This window comes from Lonchura striata, chromosome 2, assembly GCF_050655825.1.
Source record: "Lonchura striata isolate lonStrDom1 chromosome 2, ASM5065582v1, whole genome shotgun sequence".
Lineage (NCBI taxonomy): Eukaryota > Metazoa > Chordata > Aves > Passeriformes > Estrildidae > Lonchura > Lonchura striata.
In genome coordinates this window covers 156,547,609-156,575,445 of record NC_140704.1, presented here as the reverse complement: position 1 = coordinate 156,575,445, position 27,837 = coordinate 156,547,609, and the positions used below count along the sequence as shown (strand labels likewise).

Genomic DNA, 27,837 nt, shown 5'->3' with positions numbered 1-27,837 from the left:
CCAGAATGACCCCGTGACCCCAGCATGACCCCATTACCCCCGTGTGACCCCGTGACCCCTGCATGACCCCGGGTGACCCCGTGACCCCATTTCCCCATGTGACCCCAGCGTGACCCCGTGTGACCCCGTGACCCCAGCGTGACCCCGTGTGACCCCGTGACCCCCGTGTGACCCCCGTGTGACCCCGGGTGACCGGGTCAGGGCAGGGCGCGGAAGGTGAGCAGCGGCGCGCGCCGCGGCACCAGGATGAAGCGGAACGCCGTGCCGGGGTCCTCGGCGCTGGCCGCCTCCACCGAGAAGTTCCCCAGCACCTGGAATTGGGGCAGATTCCAGGGAATTTGGGAAAATTCCCCAGATTTTGGGGAAATTCGGGAGATTTGGGGGAATTTGGGGGTTTTGGGGGAAATTTGGGGGTTTTTTGGGGGAAATTTGGGGGTTTGGGTCCTCGGCGCTGGCCGCCTCCACCGAGAAGTTCCCCAGCACCTGGAATTGGGGCAGATTCCAGGGAATTTGGGAAAATTCCCCAGATTTTGGGAAAATTCCCGAGATTTTGGGGGAATTCGGGAGATTTGGGGGGAAATTTGGGGGTTTTTTGGGGGAAATTTGGGGGTTTGGGTCCTCGGCGCTGGCCGCCTCCACCGAGAAGTTCCCCAGCACCTGGAATTGGGGCAAATCCCGCGGAATTTGGGAAAATTCCCCAGATTTTGGGGAAATTCGGGGGTTTTGGGGGGAAATTTGGGGGTTTTGGGGGGAAATTTGGGGGAAATTTGGGGGTTTGGGTCCTCGGCGCTGGCAGCCTCCACCGAGAAGTTCCCCAGCACCTGGAATTGGGGCAAATCCCGCGGAATTCGGGAAAATTCACGAGATTTTGGGGAAATTTGGGGGTTTTGGGGGGAAATTTGGGGGTTTTGGGGGAAATTTGGGGGAAATTTGGGGGAAATTTGGGGGTTTTGGGGGTTTTGGGGGAAATTTGGGGGTTTGGGTCCTTGGAGCTGGCCACCTCCACCGAGAAGTTCCCCAGCACCTGGAATTGGGGCAGATTCCGGGGAATTTGGGAAAATTCCCCAGATTTTGGGGAAATTTGGGGGTTTTGGGGGGAAATTTGGGGGTTTTGGGGGAAATTTGGGGATTTAGGGGGGAAATTTGGGGGTTTTGGGGGAAATTTGGGGGTTTTGGGGGGAAATTTGGGGGTTTTGGGGGAAATTTGGGGGGAAATTTGGGGGAAATTTGGGGGTTTTGGGGGAAATTTGGGGGAAATTTGGGGGGAAATTTGGGGGAAATTTGGGGGTTTGGGTCCTCGGCGCTGGCCGCCTCCACCGAGAAGTTCCCCAGCACCTGGAATTGGGGCAAATTCCCGAGATTTTGGGCAAATTCGGGAGATTTAGGGGAAATTTGGGAGTTTTGGGGAAAATTCAGGAGATTTGGGGGGAAATTTGGGGGTTTTGGGGGAAATTTGGGGGTTTTGGGGGGAAATTTGGGGGTTTTGGGGGAAATTTGGGGGTTTGGGTCCTCGGCGCTGGCCGCCTCCACCGAGAAGTTCCCCAGCACCTGGAATTGGGGCAGATTCCAGGGAATTCGGGAAAATTCCCCAGATTTGGGGGAAATTCGGGAGATTTGGGGGAAATTTGGGGGTTTTGGGGGAAATTTGGGGGTTTTGGGGGAAATTTGGGGGTTTGGGTCCTCGGCGCTGGCCGCCTCCACCGAGAAGTTCCCCAGCACCTGGAATTGGGGCAAATCCCGCAGAATTTGGGAAAATTCACGAGATTTTGGGGAAATTTGGGGGTTTTGGGGGGAAATTTGGGGGAAATTTGGGGGTTTGGGTCCTCGGCGCTGGCCGCCTCCACCGAGAAGTTCCCCAGCACCTGGAATTGGGGCAAATCCCGCGGAATTCGGGAAAATTCCCCAGATTTTGGGGAAATTCGGGGAGTTTGGGGCAAATTCTGGGGATTTTGGGGGAAATTTGGGGGGGTTTGGGTCAATCCCAGAGGGTTTTGGTAAAATTCGGAGGGTTTGGGTCAAATCTTGGGGGTTTTGGGTCAAACCAAGGTTTGGGGCCAAGTCAAGGAGGTTTTGGGTCAAACTGAGGTGGTTTTGGGTCAAACCAAGGTTTGGGGTTAAGCCATGGGGGTTTGGGTCAAATCTCAATGGTTTTGGGTCAAACCAAACCAGTTTTGGCTCACCCCACCCCTCATTGGGTCAAACCGAGGAGATTTTGGGTCAAACCAAGATTGTTTTGGGTCAAATCTGGATGGTTTTGGATCAATCCAAGGTTTTGGGTCAAACCAAGGAGATTTTGGGTCAAACCAAGGAGGTTTTGGGTCAAACCGAGGAGATTTTAGGTCAAACCCAGGCGGTCTTGGGTCAAACCAAGGTGTTTTTGGGTCAAACCGAGGCGGTTTTGGGTCAAACCGAGGAGGTTTTGGGTCAAACCGAGGAGGTTTTGGGTCAAACCGAGGAGGTTTTGGGTCAAACCGAGGCGGTTTTGGGTCAAACTGAGGCGGTTTTGGGTCAAACCTTGATGGTTTTGGGTCAAAGTGAGGCGGTTTTGGGTCAAACCGAGGAGTTTTTGGGTCAAACCAAGGCGGTTTTGGGTCAAACCGAGGAGGTTTTGGGTCAAACCAAGGAGGTTTTGGGTCAAACCAAGGAGATTTTGGGTCAAACCAAGGCGGTTTTGGGTCAAACCGAGGAGATTTTAGGTCAAACCCAGGTGGTCTTGGGTCAAACGGAGGAGGTTTTGGGTCAAACCGAGGAGGTTTTGGGTCAAACCGAGGAGGTTTTGGGTCAAACGGAGGAGATTTTGGGTCAAACCAAGGTTTTGGGTCAAACCAAGGTGGTTTTGGGTCAAACCGAGGAGATTTTGGGTCAAACCAAGGCGGTTTTGGGTCAAACCGAGGAGATTTTGGGTCAAACCCAGGCGGTTTTGGGTCAAACCCAGGCGGTTTTGGGTCAAACTGAGGAGATTTTGGGTCAAATCTCGATGGTTTTGGGTCAAACCCAGGCGGTTTTGGGTCAAACCCAGGCGGTTTTGGGTCAAACCAAGGTTTTGGGTCAAACTGAGGAGATTTTGGGTCAAACCAAGGAGGTTTTGGGTCAAACCAAGGAGGTTTTGGGTCAAACCGAGGAGGTTTTGGGTCAAACCCAGGAGATTTTGGGTCAAACCGAGGCGGTTTTCTCTCGCCCCACCCCTCCCTGCATCAACCCAACCCCTGAACCTCCCCCGCGTCGTTTTTCCGAACCGCGACCCCGCTGAGCGAACCCCCCCGGCCGGTGGCGTCCCCCCCGCCCCCCGCCGGGCCCGGGGCCGTTTTTCGGGACCCCCGACTCACGTGGACGAGGAAGAGCATCATCTGCGCCTCGGCCAGGCGCCGGCCGATGCACTGGCGCGCGCCGAAGCCGAAGGCCAAGGCCTTGAAGGCCGTGGCGTCCTTGGCCAGCCAGCGGCGCGGCGCGTAGCGCTCCGGCTGCGCGAACACCTCGGGGCAGCGGCCCATGGCGTACAGCGCCACCTGGCACAGCGTCTGCGGGGCCGCGGCGTCACCGCGGGCGCCGGGGGGCACCGGGGGGCACCGGGAGTCAATGGGAGTCACCAGGAGGGACCAGGAGGGACCGGGAGTCAATGGGAGTCACCGGGAGGGACCAGGGGGCACCGGGGGGCACCAGGAGTGACCAGGGGGCACCAGGGGCACCGGGGGGCGCCGGGGGGCGCCGGGGGCACCGGGAGTCAATGGGAGTCACCAGGAGGGACCAGGAGGGACCAGGAATGACCAGGAGTGAACAGGAGTCAATGGGACTCACCGGGAGTGACCAGGGGGCACCGGGGGGCACCGGGAGGGACCGGGAGGCACCGGGAGTGACCAGGGGGCACCGGGGGGCACTGGGAGTGACCGGGAGGGACTGGGAGTCAATGGGAGTCACCGGGAGGGACCAGGAGTGACCAGGAGGCACCGGGAGTGACCAGGGGGTGCCAGGGGGCACCGGGAGGGACCGGGAGGGACCAGGAGGGACCGGGAGGGACCGGGAGTCAATGGGAGTGACCAGGAGTGACCAGGGGGCACCGGGGGGCGCTGGGGGGCACCGGGGGGCACCGGGAGTGACCAGGAGTCAATGGGAGTCACCGGGAGTGACCGGGAGTGACCAGGGGGTGCCAGGGGGCACCGGGAGGGACCGGGAGGGACCAGGAGGGACCGGGAGTGACCAGGGGGTGCCAGGGGGCACCGGGAGGGACCGGGAGGGACCGGGAGTCAATGGGAGTGACCGGGAGTGACCAGGGGGCACCGGGGGGCGCTGGGGGGCACCGGGGGGCACCGGGAGTGACCAGGAGTCAATGGGAGTGACCGGGAGTGACCGGAAGTCACCGGGATGTCCGGCCCAGCGCTGACCCCACCAGGCCGAGCCAAGACTTTGGGTCAAGCCAAAACCCAGGCAAAGACTTTGGGGTCAAGCCAAGACCTCATTGGGCCAAGCCAAGAGTTGGGGCCGAGCCAAGGTTTTGGGTCAATCCAAGGTTTTGGGTCAGTCCAAGGTTTTGGGTCAATCCAAGATTTTGGGTCAATCCAAAACCTCATTGGGCCAAGCCAAGACTTTGGACCAAGTCAAGACCTCATTGAGCCAATCTAAGACTTTGGGTCAATCCAAGACCTCGTTGGGTCAATCCAAGAGTTCGGGTCAATCCAAGACTTTGGGTCAATCCAAGACTTTGGGTCAATCCAAGACTTTGGGCCAATCCAAGACTTTGGGTCAATCCAAGAGTTTGGGCCAATCCAAGACTTTGGGTCAATCCAAGAGTTTGGGTCAAGCCAACACTTTGAGTTCAGCCAAAATCTTGTTGGGCCAAGCCAAGACTTTGGGTCAAGCCAAGACCTTGGGTCAAGCCAAAACCCAAGTCATGACCTTTGGTCAAGGTTAGACTTTGGGTCAAGCCAAGAGTTTGGACCAAGCCAAGACTTTGGGTCACTCCAGGACCTCATTGGGTCAAGCCAAGACTTTGGACCAAGCCAAGACTTTTGGTCAAGCCAAGACCTCGTTGGGTCAACCAAGACCTCATTGGGTCAAGCCAAGACTTTGGACCAAGCCAAGACTTTTGGTCAAGCCAGAAGCTTTGGGTCAAGCCAAGACCCCGTTGGGTCAAGCCAAGACCTCGTTGGGTCAAGCCAAGACCCCGTTGGGTCAAGTCAAGACCTTGGGTCAATCCAAGATCTTGGACCAAGCGAAGATTTTGGGTCAATCCAAGACCTCATTGGGTCAATCCAAGACTTTTGGTCACCCCATGACCCCCCCGTGACCCCGTGACCCCCCCGTGACCCCCTGTGACCCCCCGTGACCCCCCGTGACCCCGCGCGGCGCTCACCCCCTTGGGCACGCGGTAGTTGTGGAGCACCACGTCGGTGGCCGGGTAGCGCTGCACCGTGATGCCCACCGGGTACAGCCTGGGGGGAATCGGACCAGTATAAACCAGTATGGACCAGTAAAAACCGGTATGGACCAGTATAAACCCGTACGGACCAGTATGGACCAGTGTGGACACCCAGTCCCTCCCAGTTCCCTCCCAGTCCCTCCCAGTTCCCCCCCAGTCCATCCCAGTCCATCCCAGTTCCCCATTCCCCCCAGTCCCCCCAGTCCCCCAGTCCCCCAGTCCCCCAGTCCCCCAGTCCCCCAGTCCCCCAGTCCCCCAGTCCCCCCAGTCCCCCCAGTCCCCCAGTCCCCATTCCCAGTCCCCCCAGTCCCCCCAGTCCCCCAGTCCCCATTCCCAGTCCCCCCAGTCCCCCCAGTCCCCGTTCCCAGTCCCCCAGTCCCCCAGTCCCCCAGTCCCCCAGTCCCCCAGTCCCCCAGTCCCCCAGTCCCCCCAGTCCCCCCAGTCCCCCAGTCCCCATTCCCAGTCCCCCCAGTCCCCCCAGTCCCCCAGTCCCCATTCCCAGTCCCCCCAGTCCCCCCAGTCCCCGTTCCCAGTCCCCCAGTCCCCCAGTCCCCCCAGTCCCCCCAGTCCCCCCAGTCCCCCCAGTCCCCCAGTCCCCCAGTCCCCCCAGTCCCCGTTCCCAGTCCCCCAGTCCCTTCCAGTCCCCCAGTCCCCGTTCCCAGTCCCCCCAGTGTCCCCCAGTGCCCCAGTCCCCCCAGTCCCCCCAGTCCTCCCAGTCCCCCAGTCCCCCCCAGTCCCCCCAGTCCCCATTCCCAGTCCCCCATTCCCCCCAGTCCCTCCCAGTCCCCCCAGTCCCCCAGTCCCCATTCCCAGTCCCCCCAGTCCCCCCAGTCCCCCCGGTGTCCCCCATTCCCCCCATTCCCCCCAGTCCCCCCAGTCCCCCAGTCCTCATTCCCAGTCCCCCATTCCCCCCAGTCCCTCCCAGTCCCATCCCAGTTCCCCAGTCCCCGTTCCCAGTCCCCCGGTGTCCCTGGTGTCCCCAGTCCCTGGTGTCCCCGGTGTCCCCAGTCCCCGTTCCCAGTCCCACCAGTCCCCCCAGTCCCCCCAGTCCCCGTTCCCAGTCCCACCAGTCCCCCCAGTCCCCCCAGTCCCCATTCCCAGTCCCCCCAGTCCCCCCAGTCCCCCCAGTCCCCGTTCCCAGTCCCCCCAGTCCCCCATTCCCCCCGGTGTCCCCGGTGTCCCCAGTCCCCGTTCCCAGTCCCACCAGTCCCTGTTCCCAGTCCCCGGTGTCCCCGGTGTCCCGCGCACCGGAGGGTCTCTTTGATGGCCGCCCGCAGCAGCGGCAGCGCCCCCAGCAGGTCGGGCAGGGGTCGCGCCCCGCCCGCGCCGCCCCCGGGGCCGCCCCCCGGCGCCGCCCCCGCCGCCCGCAGCTCGTCCCGCAGCTCCCGCTGCACGGCCGGGTTCCGGCCCAGCTCGAACAGCGTGAACAGCAGCGGGATCGCCGTCTGGGGGGGGGACACACCTGAGAGACCCCCCGGGACACCCCGAAATACCCCCGGGACACCCCGAAACACCCCCGGGACCCCCCGGCTCCGAAATCCCCAAAAAAACATTCCCGGGACCCCCAGCTCGAACAGCGTGAACAGCAGCGGGATCGCCGTCTGGGGGGGGGACACACCTGAGGGACCCCCCGGGACACCCCAAAATACCCCCGGGACACCCCGAAATACCCCCGGGACCCCCCGGCTCCAAAATCCCCAAAAAAACACCCCCGGGACCCCCGGCTCGAACAGCGTGAACAGCAGCGGGATCGCCGTCTGGGGGGGGGACACACCTGAGAGACCCCCCGGGACACCCCGAAATACCCCCGGGACACCCCGAAACACCCCCGGCTCCAAAATCCCCAAAAAACATCCCTTAGACCCCCCCGGGACCCCCGAAAACATCCCCCGGGACCCCCAAAACATCCCCAGCGTGAACAGCAGCGGGATCGCCGTCTGGGGGGGGGATACACCTGAGAGACCCCCCGGGACACCCCAAAATACCCCCGGCTCCAAAATCCCCAAAAAACATCCCTTAGACACCCCCGGGACACCCCAAAATACCCCCGGCTCGAACAGCGTGAACAGCAGCGGGATCGCCGTCTGGGGGGGGGATACACCTGAGAGACCCCCGGGACCCCCGGAACACCCCCGGGACCCCCAAAACACCCCCGGGACCCCCGAAACACCCCCGGGACCCCCGGAACACCCCCGGGACCCCCAAAACACCCCCGGGACCCCCCGGCTCCGAAATCCCCAAAAAACATCCCTTAGACCCCCCCGGGACCCCCGGCTCGAACAGCGTGAACAGCAGCGGGATCGCCGTCTGGGGGGGGACAGTGAGAGACCCCCGGGACACCCCGAAATACCCCCGGGACCCCCGGAACACCCCCGGGACCCCCGGAACACCCCCGGGACCCCCCGGCTCCAAAATCCCCGATAAACCCCCCGGGACCCCCAAAACATCCCCAGCGTGAACAGCAGCGGGATCGCCGTCTGGGGGGCGGGGATACACCTGAGGGACCCCCCGGGACACCCCGAAACACCCCCGGGACACCCCGAAACACCCTCGGCTCCAAAATCCCCGATAAACCCCCCGGGACCCCCCCAAAACATCCCCCGGGACCCCCAAAACATCCCCGGGACCCCCAAAACACCCCCCGGGACCCCCAAAACATCCCCGGGACCCCCAAAACATCCCCGGGACCCCCAAAACACCCCCGGCTCGAACAGCGTGAACAGCAGCGGGATCGCCGTCTGGGGGGGGGACAGTGAGAGACCCCCGGGACCCCCCGAAACACCCCCTGGACCCCCAAAACACCCCCGAAACACCCCCGGCTCCAAAATCCCCAAAAAACATCCCTTAGACCCCCCCGGGACACCCCAAAACACCCCCGGGACCCCCGGAACCGCCGGGACCACCTCCACGAAACCCCGGCTCCAAAATCCCGGATAAACCCCCCCGGGACCCCCCAAAACATCCTCGGGACACCCCAAACACCCCCGGAACACCCCCAAACCCCCCGGACCCCCCCGGGACCCCCCAAACCCCCCCGGGACCCCCGGAACACCCCCAAACCCCCCGGACCCCCCCGGGACCCCCGGAACCCCCCCGGGACCCCCGGAACACCCCCAAACCCCCCGGAGCCCCCCGGGACCCTCCCCGTTCTCTCCGGTTCCCCCCGTCCCCCCCCCACCCCGAAGCCCCTCCGGGTGCCCTCTCCGGTTCCCCCCGGTTCCCCCCGGTGTCCCCGCCGTTCCTCCCCCGCTTTTCACCGGTGTTCCCCCGGTGCCCGTCTCGGTGTCCCACCCGTTTCCCCCCACCCCGGTTCCCCCGTTCTCCCCCCGGTCCCCGGTTTCCCCCCCGTTTCCCCGTTCCCCCCCGGTATCCCCGGTCCCCCCGGTTCCACCCCCGGTCTCCCCCGGTATCCCCGGTTCCCGGTATCCCCGGTATCCCCGGTGCTCACGGTGTCCATGCCGCCCGCGGTGAACTCGGTGCCCCCCCGGTCTCCCCGTTAGCCCCGGTTCCCGGTACACCCCGGTTCCCGTTTCCCCCCGGTTCCCGTTCCCCCCCGGTCCCCCCGTTCCCCCCGGTATCCCCATTCCCCCCCGGTATCTCCGGTTCCTGTTCCCCCCCGGTATCCCCGGTCCCCCGGTGCTCACGGTGTCCACGCCGCCCGTGGTGAACTCGGTGCCGCCCCGGTATCCCCGTTAGCCTCGGTTCCCCGGTCCCCCCGGTATCCTCGGTTCCCGTTCCCCCCCGGTCCCCCCGTTCCCCCCGGTATCCCCGGTTCCCGTTCCCCCCCGGTTTCCGTTCCCCCCGGTATCCTCGGTTCCCGTTCCCCCCTGGTATCCCCGGTTCCCGTTCCCCCCCGGTTCCCGGTTCCCGTTCCCCCCGGTCCCCCCGGTATCCCCGGTTCCCGTTCCCCCCCGGTCCCCCCGTTCCCCCCCGGTATCCCCGGTTCCCGGTGCTCACGGTGTCCACGCCGCCCGCGGTGAACTCGGTGACGTTGGCTTTGATGTTGGGGAGGGGGAGGTGCCCCTGCAGCAGCAGCTCCGCCAGGACCCCCTCGGGACCCCCCGGGACCCCCCCGGCACCGGCACCGGCACCGGCACCGGCCCCGGGCCCGGCCCGGCAGAACTCCCGGTAGATCCGCTGGATGCTCTCGTCAGCTGCGGGACGGGGGGTCAGACCGGGGGGCACCGGGACCCCCCCGGGACCCCCTCGGGACCCCCCGGGACCCCCTCGGGACCCCCCGGGACCCCCCCGGCACCGGCACCGGCACCGGCACCGGGCCCGGCCCGGCAGAACTCCCGGTAGATCCGCTGGATGCTCTCGTCAGCTGCGGGACGGGCGGGTCAGACCGGAGGGCACCGGGACCCCCCCGGAACCCCCGGAACCCCCTCGGGACCCCCCGGGACCCCCCCGGGACCCCCCCGGTACCGGCACCGGCACCGGCACCGGCACCGGCACCGGCACCGGCACCGGCCCGGCAGAACTCCCGGTAGATCCGCTGGATGCTCTCGTCAGCTGCGGGACGGGCGGGTCAGACCGGGGGGCACCGGGACCCCCCCGGAACCCCCGGAACCCCCCCGGGACCCCCCCGGGACCCCCTCGGGACCCCCTCGGGACCCCCCGGGACCCCCCGGGACCCCCCCGGTACCGGCACCGGCACCGGCACCGGCACCGGCACCGGCACCGGCACCGGGCCCCGCCCGGCAGAACTCCCGGTAGATCCGCTGGATGCTCTCGTCAGCTGCGGGACGGGCGGGTCAGACCGGGGGGCACCGGGACCCCCACCCCGAATTTGGGGGGTCACAGCTGGGGGGGGGCACCGGAACCCCCCGGGACCCCCTCCGGGACCCCCCCGGTACCGGCGGAACTCCCGGTAGGGGGGCACCGGGACCCCCAGACAGAGCCCCCACCCCCGAATTTCGGGAGTCCCAATTGTGGGGGGGGCACCGGGACCCCCCCGGTACCGGCGGAACTCCCGGTAGGGCGGCACCGGGACCCCCAGACAGAGCCCCCACCCCCGAATTTGGGGGGGTCCCAATTGTGGGGGGGGCACCGGGACCCCCGCCCAGAGCCCACCCAAAAAGGGGGAGGGGTCCCAAAAATTGAGGGGGGTCTAAAAAGTGGGGAGGGGTCCCAAAAATTGGGGGGGACCTCAAATGAGGGGGGGGTCCCACGGGTGGGGGTCCCAAAAGGGGAAAATTTCCACGGGTGGGGAGTCCCAAAAATTGGGGGGATTCTAAAAAGGGGGAGGGGTCCCAAAAATTGGGGGGGGGTCTCAAAAGGGGGGAATTCCCACGGGTAGGGGGGGGTCCCAAAAACTGGGGGGGGGGCATCCCAAAAGTGGGGAATTCCCATGGGTGGGGTTCCCAAAAATTGGGGGGGGGTCCCACGGGGGCGAGGGTCCTGGGTGTGGGTGGGTGTCCCGGGGGTGGGCGGGGGTCCCGGGGTTGTCCCGTGGGTGTGTTCCGGGGTGGGTGGTCCCGCGGGTGGGCGGGGGTCCCGGGTGGGTCCCGGGGGTGGTCCCGTGGGTGGTCCCGCGGGTGGGTGTGTCCTGCGGGTGGGCGGGGGTCCCGGGTATGTCCCGTGGGTGGTCCCGTGGGTGGGTGGTCCCGGGTGGGTGGTCCCGCGGGTGGGTGGGGGTCCCGTGGGTGGTCCCGTGGGTGTATCCCGGGTGGGTTCCCGCGGGTGGGCGGGGGTCCCGTGGGTGGTCCCGTGGGTGTGTCCCGTGGGTGGTCCCGCGGGTGGGTCGGGGTCCCGTGGGCGGTCCCGTGGGTGTGTCCCGGGTGGGTCCCGGGGGGTGTCCCGGGGTGTGTCCCGTGGGTGGGTCCCGGGTGGGTCCCGTGGGTGGTCCCGTGGGTGGGCGGGGGTCCCGGGTGGGTCCCGTGGGTGGTCCCGGGTGGGTGGTCCCGCGGGTGGGCTGGGGTCCCAGGGGTGGTCCCGCGGGTGGGCGGGGGTCCCGGGTATGTCCCGTGGGTGGTCCCGTGGGTGGGTGGTCCCGGGTGGGTGGTCCCGCGGGTGGGTGGGGGTCCCGTGGGTGGCCCCGTGGGTGTATCCAGGGTGGGTTCCCGCGGGTGGGCGGGGGTCCCGGTGGGTGTCCCGTGGGTGAGTCCCGTGGGTGGTCCCGCGGGTGGGTCGGGGTCCCGTGGGTGGTCCCGTGGGTGGTCCCGCGGGTGGGCGGGGGTCCCGGGTGGGTCCCGGGGTGTGTCCCGTGGGTGGTCCCGGGTGGGTGGTCCCGCGGGTGGGTCGGGGGTCCCAGGGGTGGTCCCGCGGGTGGTCCCGGGTGGGTTCCCGCGGGTGGTCGGGGGTCCCGGGGGTGGGTCCCGGGTGGGTTCCTGCGGGTGGGCGGGGGTCCCGGGGGTGGTCCCGTGGGTGGTCCCGTGGGTGTGTCTCGGGTGGGTGGTCCCGCGGGTGGGTCGGGGTCCCGTGGGTGGTCCCGCGGGTGGGCGGGGGTCCCGTGGGTGGTCCCGCGGGTGGGTGGTCCTGGGTTGGTGGTCCCGCGGGTGGGTCGGGGTCCCGCGGGTGGTCCCGTGGGTGGTCCCGTGGGTGGTCCCGCGTGGGTGGTCCCGCGGGTGGGCGGGGGTCCCGCGTGGGTGTTCCCGCGGGTGGTCCCGGGTTGGTGGTCCCGCGGGTGGGTCGGGGTCCCGTGGGTGGTCCCGTGGGTGTTCCCGCGGGTGGGTCGGGGTCCCGCGGGTGGTCTCGGGTGGGCGGTCCCGCGTGGGTGTTCCCGCGGGTGGGCGGGGGTCCTGTGGGTGGTCCCGGGGTGTGTCCCGGGGTGGTCCCGGGTGGGCGGTCCCGCGTGGGTGTTCCGCGGGTGGGCGGTCCCGCGTGGGTGTCCCGCGGGTGGGGGTCTCACCGTGCTGGAAGATGGTGTCCCAGGCGCGCAGGTGGCGGCGCCAGAGCGGCGCGGGCAGGCGCAGCAGCGGCGCGGGCAGGAAGAGCAGCGGCAGCGTGGTGCGCAGCATCTCCTCCAGCGCCCCCAAAAACCGCTGCGCGCCCCCCGAGCCCGGCCCCCCCAGCAGCCCCAGCCGCTCCCCGTACAGCGCGTAGCTGCTGGCTGGGGGGACACGGGGGGCCGCGTCAGCCCCCCAAATTCGGGACGGTGGGGAGGGGTCCCACACCCCCGTTGGGCAGCCCGGTGTCAGTCCCCGGGGTGTCCCCCCCTTCCAGGGGTCCCCTTCAGTCCCGGGGTGTCCCCCCCTTCCATGGGGTCCCCTGCAGTCCCGGGGTGTCCCCCCCCCTCCCCATGGGGGTTTTGGGGGTCCCAATCCCCCCAGTCTCCTGGGTCTGCACCCCCTCAGCCCCCCAAATTCGGGACGGGTGGGGAGGGGTCCCACACCCCCGCTGGGCAGCCCGGTGTCAGTCCCCGGGGTGTCTCCCCCTTCCATGGGGGTTTTGGGGGTCCCAAACCCCCCAGTCTGCTCGGTCTGCACCCCCTCAGCCCCCCAAATTCGGGACGGGTGGGGAGGGGTCCGACACCCCCGTTGGGCAGCCCGGTGTCGGTCCCGGGGTGTCCCCTCCTCCCAGGGGTCCCCTGCAGTCCCCGGGGTGTCCCCCCCTCCCCATGGGGGTTTTGGGGGTCCCTTTAAGTCCCTGGGGTGCTCCCCCCCTCCCAGGAGTCCCCTTCAGTCCCTGGGGTGTGCCCCCCACTTCCATGGGGGTTTTGGGGGTCCCAACCCCCCCAATCTGATCGGTCTGCCCCCCCTCAGCCCCCCAAATTCGGGACGGGTGGGGAGGGGTCCCACACCCCCGTTGGGCAGCCCGGTGTCAGTCCCCGGGGTGTCCCCCCCTCCCAGGGGTCCCCTTCAGTCCCCGGGGTGTCCCCCCCTCCCCATGGGGGTTTTGGGGGTCCCTTTAAGTCCCTGGGGTGTCTCCCCCTTCCATGGCGGTTTTGGGGATCCCAACCCCCCCAGTCTGCACCCCCTCAGCCCCCCAAATTCGGGACGGGTGGGCAGGGGTCCGACACCCCCGTTGGGCAGCCCGGTGTCGGTCCCGGGGTGTCCCCCCCTCCCAGGGGTCCCCTTCAGTCCCTGGGGTGTCCGCCCCTCCCCATGGGGGTTTTGGGGGTCCCTTTAAGTCCCTGGGGTGCTCCCCCCCTCCCAGGGGTCCCCTTCAGTCCCTGGGGTGTCCCCCCCCACTTCCATGGGGGTTTTGGGGGTCCCAACCCCCCCAATCTGATCGGTCTGCCCCCCCTCAGCCCCCCAAATTCGGGACGGGTGGGGAGGGGTCCCACACCCCCGTTGGGCAGCCCGTGGTCAGTCCCCGGGGTGTCCCCCCCTCCCCATGGCGGTTTTGGGGGTCCCAACCCTCCCAATCTGCTCGGTCTGCCCCCCCTCAGCCCCCCAAATTTGGGGTGGGGAGGGATCCTGTTATAGCGCCCCCCCCTCCTTCCCAGGGGGGTCCCATTGTCACCCCCCCCACCCATCCCCTGGGGGTCCCGGGGGTCCCACCCACGCCCCCCTCCCGGGGGTCCCGGGGGTCCCGGGGGTCCTGGTGTCACCGTCCATCCCCTGGGGGTCCCGGGGGTCCCACCCACGCCCCTCTCCCGGTCCCGGGGGCCCTGGGGGTCCTGGTGTCGCCCCCCATCCCTGGGTGTCCCGGGGGTCCCATTGCCATCTCCATCCCTGGGGGTCCTGGGGGTCCGGGGGGTCCCGGGGGTCCCATTGCCACCCCCCATCCCTGGGGGTCCCGCGGGTACCCAGGGGTCCCGGGGGTCCCATTGCCACCCCCCATCCCTGGGGGTCCCGTGGGTCCCGGGGGTCGCGGGGTTCCCGGGGGTCGCGGGGGTCCCGTGGGACCCTTGGGTCCCGTGGGTCCCGAGGGTCCCGTGGGTCCCGTGGGTCCCGGGGTCGCGGGGGTCCCGCGGGTCCCGGGTGTCCCGGGTGTCCCGGGGGTCCCGGGGGTCCCGTGGGTCCAGGGGGTCCCGGGTGTCCCGGAGGTCCCGGGGGTCCCGGGGGTCCCGTGGGTCCCGGGGGTCCCGTGGGTCCCGGGTGTCCCGGGGGTCTCGTGGGTCGCGGGGGTCCCGGGGGTCCCGGGGTCCCGGGGGTCGCGCACCCTCGAGGGTGAAGCGGAAGAGCAGCGGGTGGGGGTCGATGGTCAGAGCCCCCCCGGGGGCGGCGCGGACGCGGCTCCGCAGGGCCCGGGCGAAGTCGCGGGCGACGGAATCGAGCAGCGGCAGGAACCGGCGGGCCCCGGCCGGGGCCAGCACGGCTCGGTTCAGCGCCAGGCGGTCCGAGCGCCACGCGGGGCCGTTCCTGCCCGAAATCAGCCCAAAATCACCGAAAAATCACCGCAAAAATCAGCCCAAAATCAGCCCAAAATCAGCCCAAAATCAGCCCAAAATCACCGCAAAAATCAGCCCAAAAATCAGCCCAAAATCACCGCAAAAATCAGCCCAAAATCAGCCCAAAATCGGGTCAGGGCCAGCACGGCTCGGTTCAGCGCCAGGCGGTCCGAGCGCCACGCGGGGCCGTTCCTGCCCGAAATCACCCGAAATCACCCAAAATCAGCCCAAAATCAGCCCAAAATCGGGTCAGGGCCAGCACGGCTCGGTTCAGGGCCAGGCGGTCCGAGCGCCACGCGGGGCCGTTCCTGCCCAAAATCACCCCAAATCACCCCAAAATCAGCCCAAAATCAGCCCAAAATCAGCAAAAAATCACCACCAAAATCAGCCCAAAATCAGCCCAAAATCAGCCCAAAATTGGGTCAGGGACAGGGGAGGGACTGTGCCCATCCCAGTGCTCCCAGTGCCATCCCAGTTTGCCCAGTGCCCATCCCAGTGCCCATCCCAGTGCCCATCCCAGTGCTCCCAGTGCCATCCCAGTGCTCCCAGTGCCCATCCCAGTGCTCCCAGTGCCATCCCAGTGCCCATCCCAGTGCTCCCAGTGCCCATCCCAGTGCCCATCCCAGTGCCCATCCCAGTGCTCCCAGTGCCGTCCCAGTGCCATCCCAGTGCCATCCCAGTGCCATCCCAGTTTGCCCAGTTTGCCCAGTGCCCTCACAGCAGGAAGAGCCCGCAGCGGTGGGCGCGCAGGCTGCGGTGGGCGCTCCAGGCCGCGATGCCCATCCCAGTGCCATCCCAGTGCCATCCCAGTGCCCATCCCAGTGCCATCCCAGTGCCCATCCCAGTGCCATCCCAGTTTGCCCAGTTTGCCCAGTGCCCTCACAGCAGGAAGAGCCCGCAGCGGTGGGCGCGCAGGCTGCGGTGGGCGCTCCAGGCCGCGATGCCCATCCCAGTGCTCCCAGTGCCATCCCAGTGCTCCCAGTGCCATCCCAGTGCCATCCCAGTGCTCCCAGTGCCATCCCAGTGCCATCCCAGTGCCCATCCCAGTGCCATCCCAGTGCCCATCCCAGTGCTCCCAGTGCCCATCCCAGTGCCCATCCCAGTGCCATCCCAGTGCCATCCCAGTGCCCATCCCAGTGCTCCCAGTGCCCATCCCAGTGCCATCCCAGTGCCATCCCAGTGCCATCCCAGTGCTCCCAGTGCCCATCCCAGTGCTCCCAGTGCTCCCAGTTTCATCCCAGTGCCATCCCAGTGCTCCCAGTGCCATCCCAGTTTGCCCAGTGCCATCCCAGTGCCCATCCCAGTGCTCCCAGTTTGCCCAGTGCCCTCACAGCAGGAAGAGCCCGCAGCGGTGGGCGCGCAGGCTGCGGTGGGCGCTCCAGGCCGCGATGCCCATCCCAGTGCTCCCAGTGCCATCCCAGTGCTCCCAGTGCCATCCCAGTGCCATCCCAGTGCCCATCCCAGTGCCATCCCAGTGCCCATCCCAGTGCTCCCAGTGCCCATCCCAGTGCCATCCCAGTGCCATCCCAGTGCCATCCCAGTGCTCCCAGTGCCCATCCCAGTGCTCCCAGTGCTCCCAGTTTCATCCCAGTGCCATCCCAGTGCTCCCAGTGCCATCCCAGTTTGCCCAGTGCCATCCCAGTGCCCATCCCAGTGCTCCCAGTTTGCCCAGTGCCCTCACAGCAGGAAGAGCCCGCAGCGGTGGGCGCGCAGGCTGCGGTGGGCGCTCCAGGCCGCGATGCCCATCCCAGTGCCATCCCAGTGCCATCCCAGTGCTCCCAGTGCCATCCCAGTGCCCATCCCAGTGCCATCCCAGTGCTCCCAGTGCCCATCCCAGTGCCCATCCCAGTTTGCCCAGTTTGCCCAGTGCCCTCACAGCAGGAAGAGCCCGCAGCGGTGGGCGCGCAGGCTGCGGTGGGCGCTCCAGGCCGCGATGCCCATCCTGCGGGGGAAGGGCCCCTCTGCCCGCAGCAGCTGCGCCGCGTCCTCGGGCAGCAGCACGTTCACGCAGTCCAGGGAGCCCACGCGGTCCCTGCGCCCAAAAACACCAAAATTCACCCCAAAAATCACCCCAAAATCACCTCGAAAACATCCCCAAAAATCACACCCAAAAACAGCCAAAATCACCCCAAAAATCATCCCAAAATCACCTCGAAAACATCCCCAAAATCACCCCAAAATCACCCCAAAATCACCCCAAAAATCACCCCAAAATCACCTCGAAAACATCCCCAAAATCACCCCAAAATCACCCCAAAATCACCCCAAAAATCACCCCAAAATCACCTCGAAAACATCCCCAAAATCACCCCAAAAATCACCCCAAAAATCACCCAAAAATCACCCCAAAATCACCTCGAAAACATCCCCAAAATCACCTCGAAAACATCCCAAAAATCACCCCAAAATCACCCCAAAAATCACCCCAAAAATCACCCCAAAATCACCTCAAAAATCACCCCAAAAATCACCCCAAAAATCACCCCAAAATCACCTCAAAAACCACCCCAAAATCACCTCAAAAATCACCCCCAAAAACACCCAAAAAATCACCCCAAAATCATCCCCAAAACCGGGGGGACACGGGGTCAGGGGGTTCACGCAGTCCATGGAGCCCACGCGCTCCCTGTGCCCCAAAACCACCAAAATTCACCCCAAAAATCACCGAAAACCCCCCAAAAATCACCCCAAAAGTGGGGGGACACGGGGTCAGTGTCCAGGGAGCCCACGCGGTCCCTTCGCCCCAAAACCAGCCAAAATCACCCCAAAATCACCCCAAAAATCACCTCGAAAACATCCCCAAAATCACCCCAAAAATCACTCCCAAAAACACCCCAAAAATCACCCCAAAAATCACCACTAAAACATCCCCGAAAAACCCCCAAAATCACCCCAAAATCACCCCAAAAATCACCCCAAAACCACCCCAAAACCGGGGGGACACGGGGTCGGTGGGGTACACCCGGCCCGGGCACCCCAAAACCGGGGACCCCCCCTCAGTGGGACCCCAAAACCGGGGGGGGGCAGCAGGACCGGTGGGGTCCCACCACGCTCGGGGGGCTCGGGAGATTTTGGGGGTCCCCTGCGCCCCTCCCCAGGGTCCCCCCGCCCCGGGAATTTTTGGGGGTCCCCAGGGCGCTTTTGGGGGTCCCCTGCGCCCCTCCCCAGGGTCCCCCCGCCCCGGGAATTTTTGGGGGTCCCCCCGTCCCCCCTCCCCGGTGACCCCAGGGCGGTTTTGGGGGTCCCCAGGGCGGTTTTGGGGGTCTCCTGAGCCCCCTCCCCAGGGTCCCCCAGCCCCGGTGACCCCAGGACGGTTTTGGGGGTCCCCAGGGCGGTTTTGGGGGTCCCCCCGTCCCCCCACCCCGGGGTCCCCAGGGCGGTTTTGGGGTCACTTTTCCCCCCTCCCCGGGAATTTTTGGGGGTCACTTTTCCCACCACCCCGGTGTACCCCACCCCCGGGGAACTTTTGGGGGTCCCCTGTGCCCCCTCCCCAGGGTACCCGGGGCAGTTTTGGGGTCACTTTTACCCCCACCGCGGGAACTTTTGGGGGTCTCCTGAGCCCCCTCCCCAGGGTCCCCCAGCCCCGGTGACCCCAGGACGGTTTTGGGGGTCCCCTGTGCGCCTTCCCCGGGGTCCCCCAACCCCGGGAATTTTTGGGGTCACTTTTCCCCCCTCCCCTGGAATTTTTGGGGTCACTTTTCCCCCCACCCCGGGAATTTTTGGGGTCACTTTTCCCCCCTCCCCGGGAATTTTTGGGGTCACTTTTCCCCCCTCCCCGGGAATTATTGGGGTCACTTTTCCTCCCTCCCCTGTGTCCCCCCAACCCCGGGAATTTTTGGGGTCCCCTCCCGGCCCCCGGGGGGGTCCCCACCTGTAGACGGGCCCGAGGCGCTGGAAGCCCCCCGGGGGTCTCCTGCGCCCCCTCCCCAGTGTCCCCCAGCCCCGGCAATTTTTGGGGTCACTTTTCCCCCATGCCCCGGTGTCCCCCACCCCGGGAATTTTTGGGGTCACTTTTTTCCCCATCCCCGGTGTCCCCCCAGCCCCGGGAATTTTTGGGGTGCCCTCCCGGCCCCCGGGGGGGTCCCCACCTGTAGACGGGCCCGAGGCGCTGGAAGCCCCCCTCCATGCGGCGGTGGAAGTCCTGGAAGCCCCCCCGGCCCCAGAGGCTCAGCAGGTTCAGCCAGCGGCTCCGCCCGGCCCGCGGCATCTCCTCGAAGGGCCGCGGGCCCCCCGATCTGCGGGAGACCCCCGAGCCTGGGGAGACCCCCGAGGCTGGGGAGACCCCCGAGTTTGGGGAGACCCCCGAGCTTGGGGAGACCCCCGAGGCTGGGGAGACCCCCGAGTTTGGGGAGACCCCCGAGGTTGGGGAGACCCCCAAGCTCAGCGCCCGCCGCGCCCCCCGGCCCCACAGCCAGCCCGGGGCTGCCATGGCTGCGGGACCCCCTTTATCTGCCGGGACCCCCTTGGATCTGCCGGGACCCCCCCCTCTTTTATCTGCCGGGACCCCCTTTATCTGCCGGGACCCCCCCCTCTTTTATCTGCCGGGACCCCCTTTATCTGCCGGGACCCCCCCCCTCTTTTATCTGCCGGGACCCCCTTTATCTGCCTGGACCCCCTTTTATCTGCCAGGACCCCCTTTATCAGCCAGGACCCCCTTTATCAGCCGGGACCCCCTTTATCTGCCAGGACCCCCTTTGATCTGCCAGGACCCCCTTTTATCTGCCGGGACCCCCTTTATCAGCCAGGACCCCCCCCTTTTCTCGCCCCTTTTCTCGCCCCTTTTATCGGCCCCGGCCAAGGCCGCCCACGCGCGGGGGGAGGGGCCAGCCCCGAGGGGAGGGGGGAAATGGGGGGGCCCCGGGATTGGGGGGGGACCCCCAGGGTGTGGGGGAGACCCCCAGGGTGTGGAGGACCCCGGGATGGGGGGGGAGACCCCCGGGATTTGGGGGGGACCCCCAAAATGTGGGGTGGGGAGGGGCCAGTCCCGAGGGGAGGGGGGAAATGGGGGGGCCCCGGGATTGGGGGGGGGACCCCCAGGGTGTGGGGGAGACCCCCAGGGTGTGGAGGACCCCGGGATGGGGGGGAGACCCCCGGGATTTGGGGGAACCCCGGGATTTGGGGGGGAACCCCGGGATTGGGGGGAACCCCGGGATTTGGGGGGGAACCCCGGGATTTGGGGGAACCCCGGGATGTGGGGTGGGGAGGGACCCGCGGACCCCCGGGAGGGGGAGGGGGGAACTGGGGGGCACCTGTGGGGTGGGGGAGGGGCTTGGGGGGACCCCGGGGATTTGGGGGAGACCCCCGGGATGTGGAGGAGACCCCCAGGGTGTGGAGGACCCCGGGATGTGGGGGGACCCCCAAAATTTGGGGAACCCCCAGAATGTGGAGCTGGGGAGGGCTCCGAGCTTCTTCGGTTTTGGGGGTCGCTGTGGGGCGGTTTTGGGGGTCTCTCCCCGGTTTCGGGGTCTGTCCCGGTTTCGGGGTCTCTCCCCGGTTTCGGGGTCTCTCCCCGGTTCTGGGGTCTTCCCCCGGTTTCGGGGTCTCTCCCCCGGTTTCGGGGTCTCCCCCCAGTTTCGGGGTCTCTCCCCCGGTTTCGGGGACTCTCCCCGGTTTAGGGGTCTCTCCCCAGTTTCGGGGTCTCTCCCCCGGTTTTGGGGTCTCGCCCGGTTTTGGGGTCTGTCCCGGTTTCGGGGACTCTCCCCGATTTCGGGGTCTCTCTCCCGGTTTTGGGTCTGTCCCGGTTTTGGGGTCTCCCCCCGGTTTCGGGGTCTCTCTCCCGGTTTTGGGGTCTGTCCCGGTTTAGGGGTCTGTCCCGGTTTCGGGGTCTGTCCCGGTTTTGGGGTCTGTCCCGGTTTCGGGGTCTCCCCCCGGTTTCGGGGACTCTCCCCGGTTTCGGGGTCTGTCCCGGTTTCGGGGTCTCTCCCCCCAGTTTCGGAGTCTGTCCCGGTTTCGGGGTCTCCCCCCGGTTTCGGGGTCTCTCTCCCCGGTTTCGGGGTCTCTCCCCGGTTTCGGGGTCTCTCTCCCCGGTTTCGGGGTCTCTCTCCCGGTTTCGGGGTCTCCCCCCAGTTTCGGGGTCTCTCCCCCGGTTTCGGGGTCTCTCTCCCCGGTTTTGGGGTCTCTCTCCCCGGTTTTGGGGTCTCCCCCGGTTTTGGGGTCTCTCCCCCCGATTTCGGGGTCTCCCCCGGTTTTGGGGTCGGCGTGGGGCAGTTTTGGGGGGTCTCTCTCCCGGTTTCGGGGTCTCCCCTCCCCCCCGCCGCTGCCGCCGGAGCTAAAAATAACCGGGGGGGGCAGCGGGGTCAGGGCCCGGGGGGGAGGGGGAGGGGCCGGGAGGGGGAGGGGCACCGGGAGGGGGGAGGGGCACCGGGGGGACACCGGGAGGGGGGAGGGGCACCGGGAGGGGGGAGGGACACCGGGGGGACACCGGGAGGGGAAAAACCGGGGGGGAAAACCGGGGGGACATCGGGGGGACACCGGACACCGGGAGGGGACACCGGGGGGGAAAAACCGGGGGGGAAAACCGGGGGGACATCGGGGGGACACCGGACACCGGGAGGGGACACCGGGGGGGATACGGGGGATACGAGGGAGGGGAAAAACCGGGGGGGAAAACCGGGGGGACACCGGGGGGACACCGGGGGGGACATCGAGGGGACACCGGGGAGACACCGGGGGGGGCCCGGGGGTGGGCGGGGGGAGCCCCGTGGAACGGGACAGGGCTGGGGGCGAGGGGACCCCGGGGGTCCCGCGGTTCGGGGGTCCCGGGGGTCCCGGGACCGGGGGTCCCGCGGTTCGGGGGTCCCGGGGGTCCCGGGACCGGGGGTCCCGCGGTTCGGGGGTCCCGGGGTGGGTCTCGCCTATGAAAGGCCCCGGGGGGGGTCCCGGAGAATCCCGGGGGGGTCCCGGTGTTTCCCGGGGAGGGTCCCGGTGGTCCCGGGGGTTCCATGGTGGGGGGGGGAGGCCCTGGTGTGGTCCCGGGGGGGTCCCGGTGATTCCCGGTGATCCCGGGGTGGGGTCCCGGTGATCCCTGGGGGGTCCCGGATGGGGTCGTCCCAGTGTTTCCCGGGGGGGTCTCGGTGCCCCGGCGGGGGGGATCCCGGTGATCCCGAGGGATCCCGGAGCTGATCCCGGTGGTTCCCGGTGACTCCCGATGTTTCCCAGTGTTTCCCGGGGGGGTCCCGGTGATCCCGGGGGGGTCCCGGTGATCCCGGTGTTTCCTGGGGGGGGTCCCGGTGTTTCCCAGTGATTCCCGGGGGGGGTCCCGGTGGTCCCGGGAGGGGGTCTCGGGGGGGTCCTGGGTGGGTCCCGTTGATTCCCGGGTGGTTCCCGGGGGAATCCCGGTGATCCCGGGGGGGTCCCGGTGTTTCCCGTTGATTCCCGGGGGGGGTCCCGGTGGTCCCGGTGTTTCCCGGGGGGGGAGTCCTGGTGGTCCCGGGAGGGTCCCAGGGCTGATCCCGGTGGTCCCGGTGGGGTCCCAGTGGTGGCCCCGGGGGGATCCCGTGGGGGTCCCGGTGATCCCGGGGGGACCCCGGTGTTTCCCGGGGGGATCCCGGTGTCTCCCGGAGGGGTCCCGGTGGTCCCGGTGTTTCCCGGGGGTGTCCCGGAGGGGTCCCGGTGGTCCCGGTGTTTCCCGGGGGGGGGGGGGGTCCCGAGGGGGTCCCCTGTGATTCCCGGTGTTTCCCGGTGTTTTCCGGGGTAGTCCCGGTCTTTCCCGGTGATTCCCGAGGGGGTCCTGGGGGGCTCCCGGTGGTCCCGGTGTTTCCCGGGGGGGGGGAGTCCCGGTTGGGTCCCGGGGCTGATCCCGGTGGTCCCGTGGGCGTCCCGGTGATCCCGAGGGGGGTCCCGGGAGGGTCCCGGTGTTTCCCGGTGTTTCCCGGTATTTCCCGGTATTCCCTGTGTTTCCCGGTGTTTATTCCCGGTGTTCCCAGTGTTCCCGGTGTTCCCCGGTATTTCCCAGTGTTTCCCGGTATTTACCGGTGTTTCCCGGTATTTCCTGGTGTTCCCCGGTATTTCCCGGTATTTACCGGTATTTACCGGTATTCCCGGTGTTCCTGGTGTTCCCTGGTGTTCCCTGGTGTTCCCGGTATTCCCGGTATTCCCGGTGTTTCCCGGTATTTCCCGGTGTTCCCCGGTATTCCCCAGTGTTCCCCGGTATTTCCCGGTATTTCCCTGGTGTTCCCGGTGTTTCCCGGTGTTCCCCGGTATTTCCCGGGTGTTCCCCGGTATTTCCCGGTGTTACCGGTATTCCCGGTGTTTATTCCCGGTATTTCCGGTATTCCCGGTATTTCCCTGGTATTCCCGGTGTTTATTCCCGGTGTTTATTCCCGGTGTTCCCGGTGTTTGTTCCCGGTGTTTGTTCCCGGTGTTCCCGGTGTTCCCCGGTATTTCCCAGTGTTCCCCGGTGTTTGTTCCCGGTGTTCCCGGTGTTCCCGGTGTTTGTTCCCGGTGTTCGTTCCCGGTGTTCCCGTTGTTCCCGGTGTTTATTCCCGGTGTTTATTCCCGGTGTTCCCGGTGTGTGTTCCCGGTGTTCCCGGTGTTTGTTCCCGGTGTGTGTTCCCGGTGTTTATTCCTGGTGTTTATTCCCGGTGTTCCCGGTGTTCCCGGTGTTTGTTCCCGGTGTTTATTCCCGGTGTTCCCGGTGTTCCCGGTGTTCGTTCCCGGTGTTCCCGGGGGTCGCAGGGAGGCGGAGCCGGGCCGGGTTCGTCCCTTTATTGGCCGCGGGGCCGGGGGGGCCGCGGGGGCCGCTTGTGCTTGTCCAGAAACCGCTCGGATTGGCCCCAAAACCCCGGGGGCGTGCCCAGGTGCGCCGGGGGCGTGGCCAGGTGTGCCCGGGGGCGTGGCCAGGCCCAGGTGTGCCCGGGGGCGTGCCCAGGTGCGCCGGGGGCGTGGCCAGGTGTGCCCGGGGGCGTGGCCAGGCCCAGGTGTGCCCGGGGGCGCAGCCAGGTGTGCCCGGGGGCGTGGCCAGGCCCAGGTGCGCCGGGGGCGTGGCCAGGTGTGCCCGGGGGTGTGGCCAGGTGTGCCCGGGGGCGTGGCCAGGCCCAGGTGCGCCGGGGGCGTGGCCAGGTGTGCCCAAGGGGCGTGACCAACCCAGGTGTGCCCGGGGGCGTGGCCAGGCCCAGGTGTGCCCGGGGGCGCAGCCAGGTGTGCCCGGGGGCGCGGCCAGGTATGCCCGGGGGCGTGGCCAGGCCCAGGTGTGCCCGGGGGGCGTGGCCAGGCCCAGGTGTGCCTGGGGGGCGTGGCCAGGCCCTGCTGTGCCCAAGGGGCGTGACCAACCCAGGTGTGCCCGGGGGCGTGGCCAGGTTCAGGTGTGCCCGGGGGCGTGGCCAGGTGTGCCCGGGGGCGTGGCCAGGCTCAGGTGTGCCCGGGGGCGTGGCCAGGTGTGCCCGGGGGCGTGGCCAGGCTCAGGTGTGCCCGGGGGCGTGGCCAGGTGTGCCCAAGGGGCGTGGCCAGGCTCAGGTGTGCCCGGGGGCGTGGCCAGAAAGGGGCGGAGCTCCCGGACCTGCGGTACCTGAATTGGGGGGGCCCAGCCTGGCCCAGGTGAGGGGGGTCACACCTGGGCACACCTGGGACACACCTTGGCACACCTGGGGGTATCTGGGACACACCTGGGCACACCTGGGACACCTGGGGGTATCTGGGGGCACCTGTGGGGGTGCACCTGGGTGGGTGTGTCAGGTGTGTACAGGTGTATCAGGTGTGCGCAGTTGTGTTCAGGTGTGCGCAGGTGTGTGCAGGTGTGCAGTACAGGTGTAATGTGGGCCATGCACCGGTGTGTGCAGGTGTGTATTGCACAGGTGTGCAAGTGTGCATTGGACAGGTGTGCACTGCACAGGTGTGTGCAAGTTTGCATTGGACAGGTGTGCGCAGGTGCGTCAGGTGTGCCGTACAGGTGTAGTGTGGGCCATGCACAGCGGTGCAGGTGTGCAAAGCACAGGTGCGCAGGTGTGCATTGCACAGGTGTGCAGGTGTGCAATACAGGTACAATGCGTGTCAGTGCCCAGGTGCACAGGTGTGTGCAGGTGTGTACAGGTGTGCAGTACAGGTGTAATGTGGGCCATGCGTAGCGGTACAGGTGTGCAAAGCATAGGTGCACAGGTGTGCATTGCACAAGTGTGCAGGCGCGCCATGCAGGTACGATGCGTGTCAGTGCCCAGGTGCACAGGTGTGCATTGCACAGGTGTGTACAGGTGTGCACAGGTGTGTCAGGTGTACACTACAGGTGCAATGCGTGTCAATACCCAGGTGTGCAGGTGTGCATTGCACAGGTGTGTGCAGGTGTGTCAGGTGTGCAGTACAGGTGTAATGTGGGCCATGCGCAGCGGTACAGGTGTGCAAAGCACAGGTGCACACAGGTGCACCGGTGCACAGGTGTGCCCAGGTGTGCAGGTGTGCAAAGCACAGGTGTGCAGGTGCGCATTGTACAGGTGTGTACAGGTGTGCAGTGCAGGTACAATGCGTGTCAGTGCCCAGGTGCACAGGTGTGCAAAGCACAGGTGTGTACAGGTGTGTTCAGGTGTGCGCAGGTGTGTGCAGGTATTCATGGGTGCCTAAAGGTGTGTACAGGTGTGTCAATGTACAGGTGTGCCATACAGGTACAATGCGTGTCAGTGCACAGGTGCACAGGTGCGCCCTGCGCAGGTGTGTGCAGGTGTGCACAAGTGTGTACAGGTGTGTGCAGGTGTGCAAACGTGTGTGTACAGGTGTGTGCAGGTGTGTGCAGGTGTGTGCAGGTGTGTGCAGGTGTGCAAAGGTGTGTGTACAGGTGTGTACAGGTGTGTGCAGGTGTGTGCAGGTGTGTGCAGGTGTGCAAAGGTGTGTGTACAGGTGTGTACAGGTGTGTGCAGGTGAGCTGAGTTACAGTACATGCTTTGTGCAGGTGTGTACAGGTGTGTACAGGTATGTACAAGTCCTCACAGGTGTGCGCAGGTGTGTGCAGGCACTCACAGGTGTGCACAGGTGTGCGCAGGTGTGTCAATGTGCAGGCGTGTGCAGGTGTGTAGAGGTGTGTGTACAGGTGTGCACAGGTGTGTCAATGTGCAGGCGTGTGCAGGTGTGTAGAGGTGTGTGTACAGGTGTGCACAGGTGTGCACAGGTGTGTCAATGTGCAGGCGTGTGCAGGTGTGTAGAGGTGTGTGTACAGGTGTGCACAGGTGTGTCAATGTGCAGGCGTGTGCAGGTGTGTAGAGGTGTGTGTACAGGTGTGCACAGGTGTGCACAGGTGTGTCAATGTGCAGGCGTGTGCAGGTGTGTAGAGGTGTGTGTACAGGTGTGCTCAGGTGTGCTCAGGTGTGTCAATGTGCAGGCGTGTGCAGGTGTGTAGAGGTGTGTGTACAGGTGTGCACAGGTGTGCACAGGTGTGTCAATGTGCAGGCCTGTGCAGGTGTGTAGAGGTGTGTGTACAGGTGTGCACAGGTGTGTCAATGTGCAGGCGTGTGCAGGTGTGTAGAGGTGTTCACAGGTGTGCTCAGGTGTGCTCAGGTGTGTGCAGGTCTGTACAGGTGCATACAGGTGTGTACAGGTGTGTCAAGGTTTGTGCAGGTGTGTACCTGTGTGTGCAGCTGTGTACAGGTGTGCACAGGTGTGTGTCCAGGTGCTCACAGGTGTGCACAGGTCTGTACCTGTGTGTACAGGTGTGTATATAGGTGTGTACAGGTGTGCACAGGTGTGTCTACAGGTGTGTGTATTGGTGCTCACAGGTGTGTACATGTGTGTCCAGGTGTGTACATGTGTATCCAGGTGTGTGCACCGGTGCTCACAGGTGTGTGCAGAGGTGTGTGAACATGTGTGTGTGCACAGGTGTGTGTCCAGGTGTGTCCAGGTGTGCGCACAGGTGTGTCCAGGTGCTCACACGTGTGTACAGGTATTCTCACTCCCCCTCTCCCCACGCCCACCCCTCATGTTCTTGGCGTGTCCTTGGCATGTCCTGGGCCTGTCCAGGTGCCGTGGGCGTGTCCAGGTGTCCGTGGGCGTGGCCTGGCCGTGGGCGTGTCCAGGTGTCCGTGGGCGTATCCAGGTGTCAATGGGCGTGTCCAGGTGTCCGTGGGCGTGTCCAGGTGCCGTGGGCGTGTCCAGGTATCCGTGGGCGCGTCCAGGTGCCGTGGGCGTGTCCAGGTGCCGTGGGCGTGGCCTGGCCGTGGGCGTGTCCAGGTGTCCGTGGGCGTGTCCAGGTGTCCGTGGGCGTGGCCTGGGAGTGGGCGTGTCAGTGTCCGTGGGCGTGGCCTGGCCGTGTCCATGGGCGCGTCCAGGTGCCGTGGGCGTGTCCAGGTGTCCCGGCCGTGTCCAGGTGTCCGTGGGCCTGTCCGTGGGCGTGTCCAGGTGTCCCGGGCGTGTCCAGGTGTCCGTGGCCGTGTCCAGGTGTCCGTGGCCGTGTCCAGGTGTCCGTGGGCGTGTCCAGGTGTCCTGGCCGTGTCCAGGTGTCCGTGGCCGTGTCCAGGTGCCGTGGGCGTGTCCAGGTGTCCTGGCCGTGTCCAGGTGTCCGTGGCCGTGTCCGTGGGCGTGTCCGTGGGCGTGTCCAGGTGTCCGTGGGCGTGTCCAGGTGTCCCGGGCGTGTCCGTGGGCGTGTCCGTGGGCGTGTCCAGGTGTCCCGGGCGTGTCCGTGGGCGTGGCCGTGCGGTGGGGGAGGGGCGGCTATCGCTACTCTGACGTCATCCCTGATTTCGGTCGCTCTAAGGGGGGGAGGGGCGGGGGGAGGGGTTTCGGCTCGGGGGGGTCCCTGATTGCTCGAGCCCATGCGGTCGCTAATTAATCGGTAATTAACGGTCGGTAATTATTGCTCTAGGGCGGGCGGCGCGCCCGCGGTTCTACAGTTTGGCAACGCAAAAAAATTAATTTAAAAAAAAAACGGAAAAAAAAGGAAAAAATTCCTTTAAAAAAAAAACAAAACTCCAAAAAAGCTCCAAAAATTGGCATAGATGGAGATCGGGGGGGGGGGGAGGGGCGGGGGGAGGGGCCGGCATGCAGAGACCCCTCCCCCACCCCGCCCCTCCCCCCTCCCCTCCCCCTCCCCCCTTCAGGCTTTGGCATCGCGGGGGGGGAGGGGAGGAGGGGGGAGGGGCGCGAAATCCCGGGGGGGGAGGGGGAGGGGTTTAATTGGGGGGGGAGGGGTCGGTTTTGGGGGGGTGGGGGAGGGGTTTGTGCTCTCGGCAAGGGC

At 66.5% G+C, this 27,837-nt stretch overlaps 2 protein-coding genes and 1 long non-coding RNA gene across 5 annotated transcripts; 1 reads left to right on the top strand and 2 right to left on the bottom strand.

Moving 5' to 3' along the window:
* Positions 1-197: 197 nt before the first annotated feature.
* Positions 198-19,210, bottom strand: LOC110479458 (cytochrome P450 11B, mitochondrial-like). The gene is made up of 10 exons (XM_085561764.1): positions 18,779-19,210; positions 16,567-16,722; positions 14,106-14,661; positions 12,264-12,570; positions 9,371-9,567; positions 6,662-6,858; positions 5,348-5,426; positions 3,327-3,518; positions 1,503-1,862; positions 198-311 (listed from the first exon to the last, which is right to left on the bottom strand). Exons 1-10 carry the CDS (start codon positions 19,117-19,119, stop codon positions 198-200), a joined length of 2,499 nt encoding a protein of 832 aa, XP_085417890.1. The 5' UTR covers positions 19,120-19,210.
* A 4,172-nt stretch (positions 19,211-23,382) lies between these two features.
* LOC144245961 (uncharacterized) lies at positions 23,383-27,417 on the bottom strand. 3 transcript variants are annotated; one of them, XM_085572741.1, is made up of 3 exons: positions 27,266-27,417; positions 26,721-27,222; positions 23,383-26,624 (listed from the first exon to the last, which is right to left on the bottom strand). In XM_085572741.1, exons 1-3 carry the CDS (start codon positions 27,415-27,417, stop codon positions 26,532-26,534), a joined length of 747 nt encoding a protein of 248 aa, XP_085428867.1. In that variant the 3' UTR covers positions 23,383-26,531. The 3 variants fall into 3 exon arrangements, with proteins under 3 accessions (XP_085428867.1, XP_085428868.1, XP_077637821.1); XM_085572742.1 differs by having other exon boundaries at positions 23,383-26,740; positions 26,835-27,222; XM_077781695.2 differs by having other exon boundaries at positions 23,383-27,222.
* LOC146768516 (uncharacterized) lies at positions 27,050-27,597 on the top strand. Its single transcript, XR_014953182.1, has 2 exons — positions 27,050-27,081; positions 27,266-27,597. It is a non-coding gene; the product is annotated as an uncharacterized LOC146768516 (long non-coding RNA).
* Positions 27,598-27,837: the final 240 nt, after the last annotated feature.

Coding starts and splice junctions, on each gene's coding strand:
- LOC110479458 (XM_085561764.1), bottom strand. CDS start 19,119: ATGGCAGCCCCGGGCTGGCTGTGGGGCCGGGGGGCGCGGCGGGCGCTG. Junction 12,571..14,105: donor GGGACCCCCGGGACCCCTGG/GTACCCGCGGGA, acceptor GACCCCTGGAAG/GGGGGGACACCCCGGGGACT. Junction 9,568..12,263: donor GGACACCATCTTCCAGCACG/GTGAGACCCCCA, acceptor CCCGTCCCGCAG/CTGACGAGAGCATCCAGCGG.
- LOC144245961 (XM_077781695.2), bottom strand. CDS start 27,417: ATGGGCTCGAGCAATCAGGGACCCCCCCGAGCCGAAACCCCTCCCCCC. Junction 27,223..27,265: donor CACGGACACGCCCGGGACAC/CTGGACACGCCC, acceptor CGCCCGGGACAC/CTGGACACGCCCACGGACAC.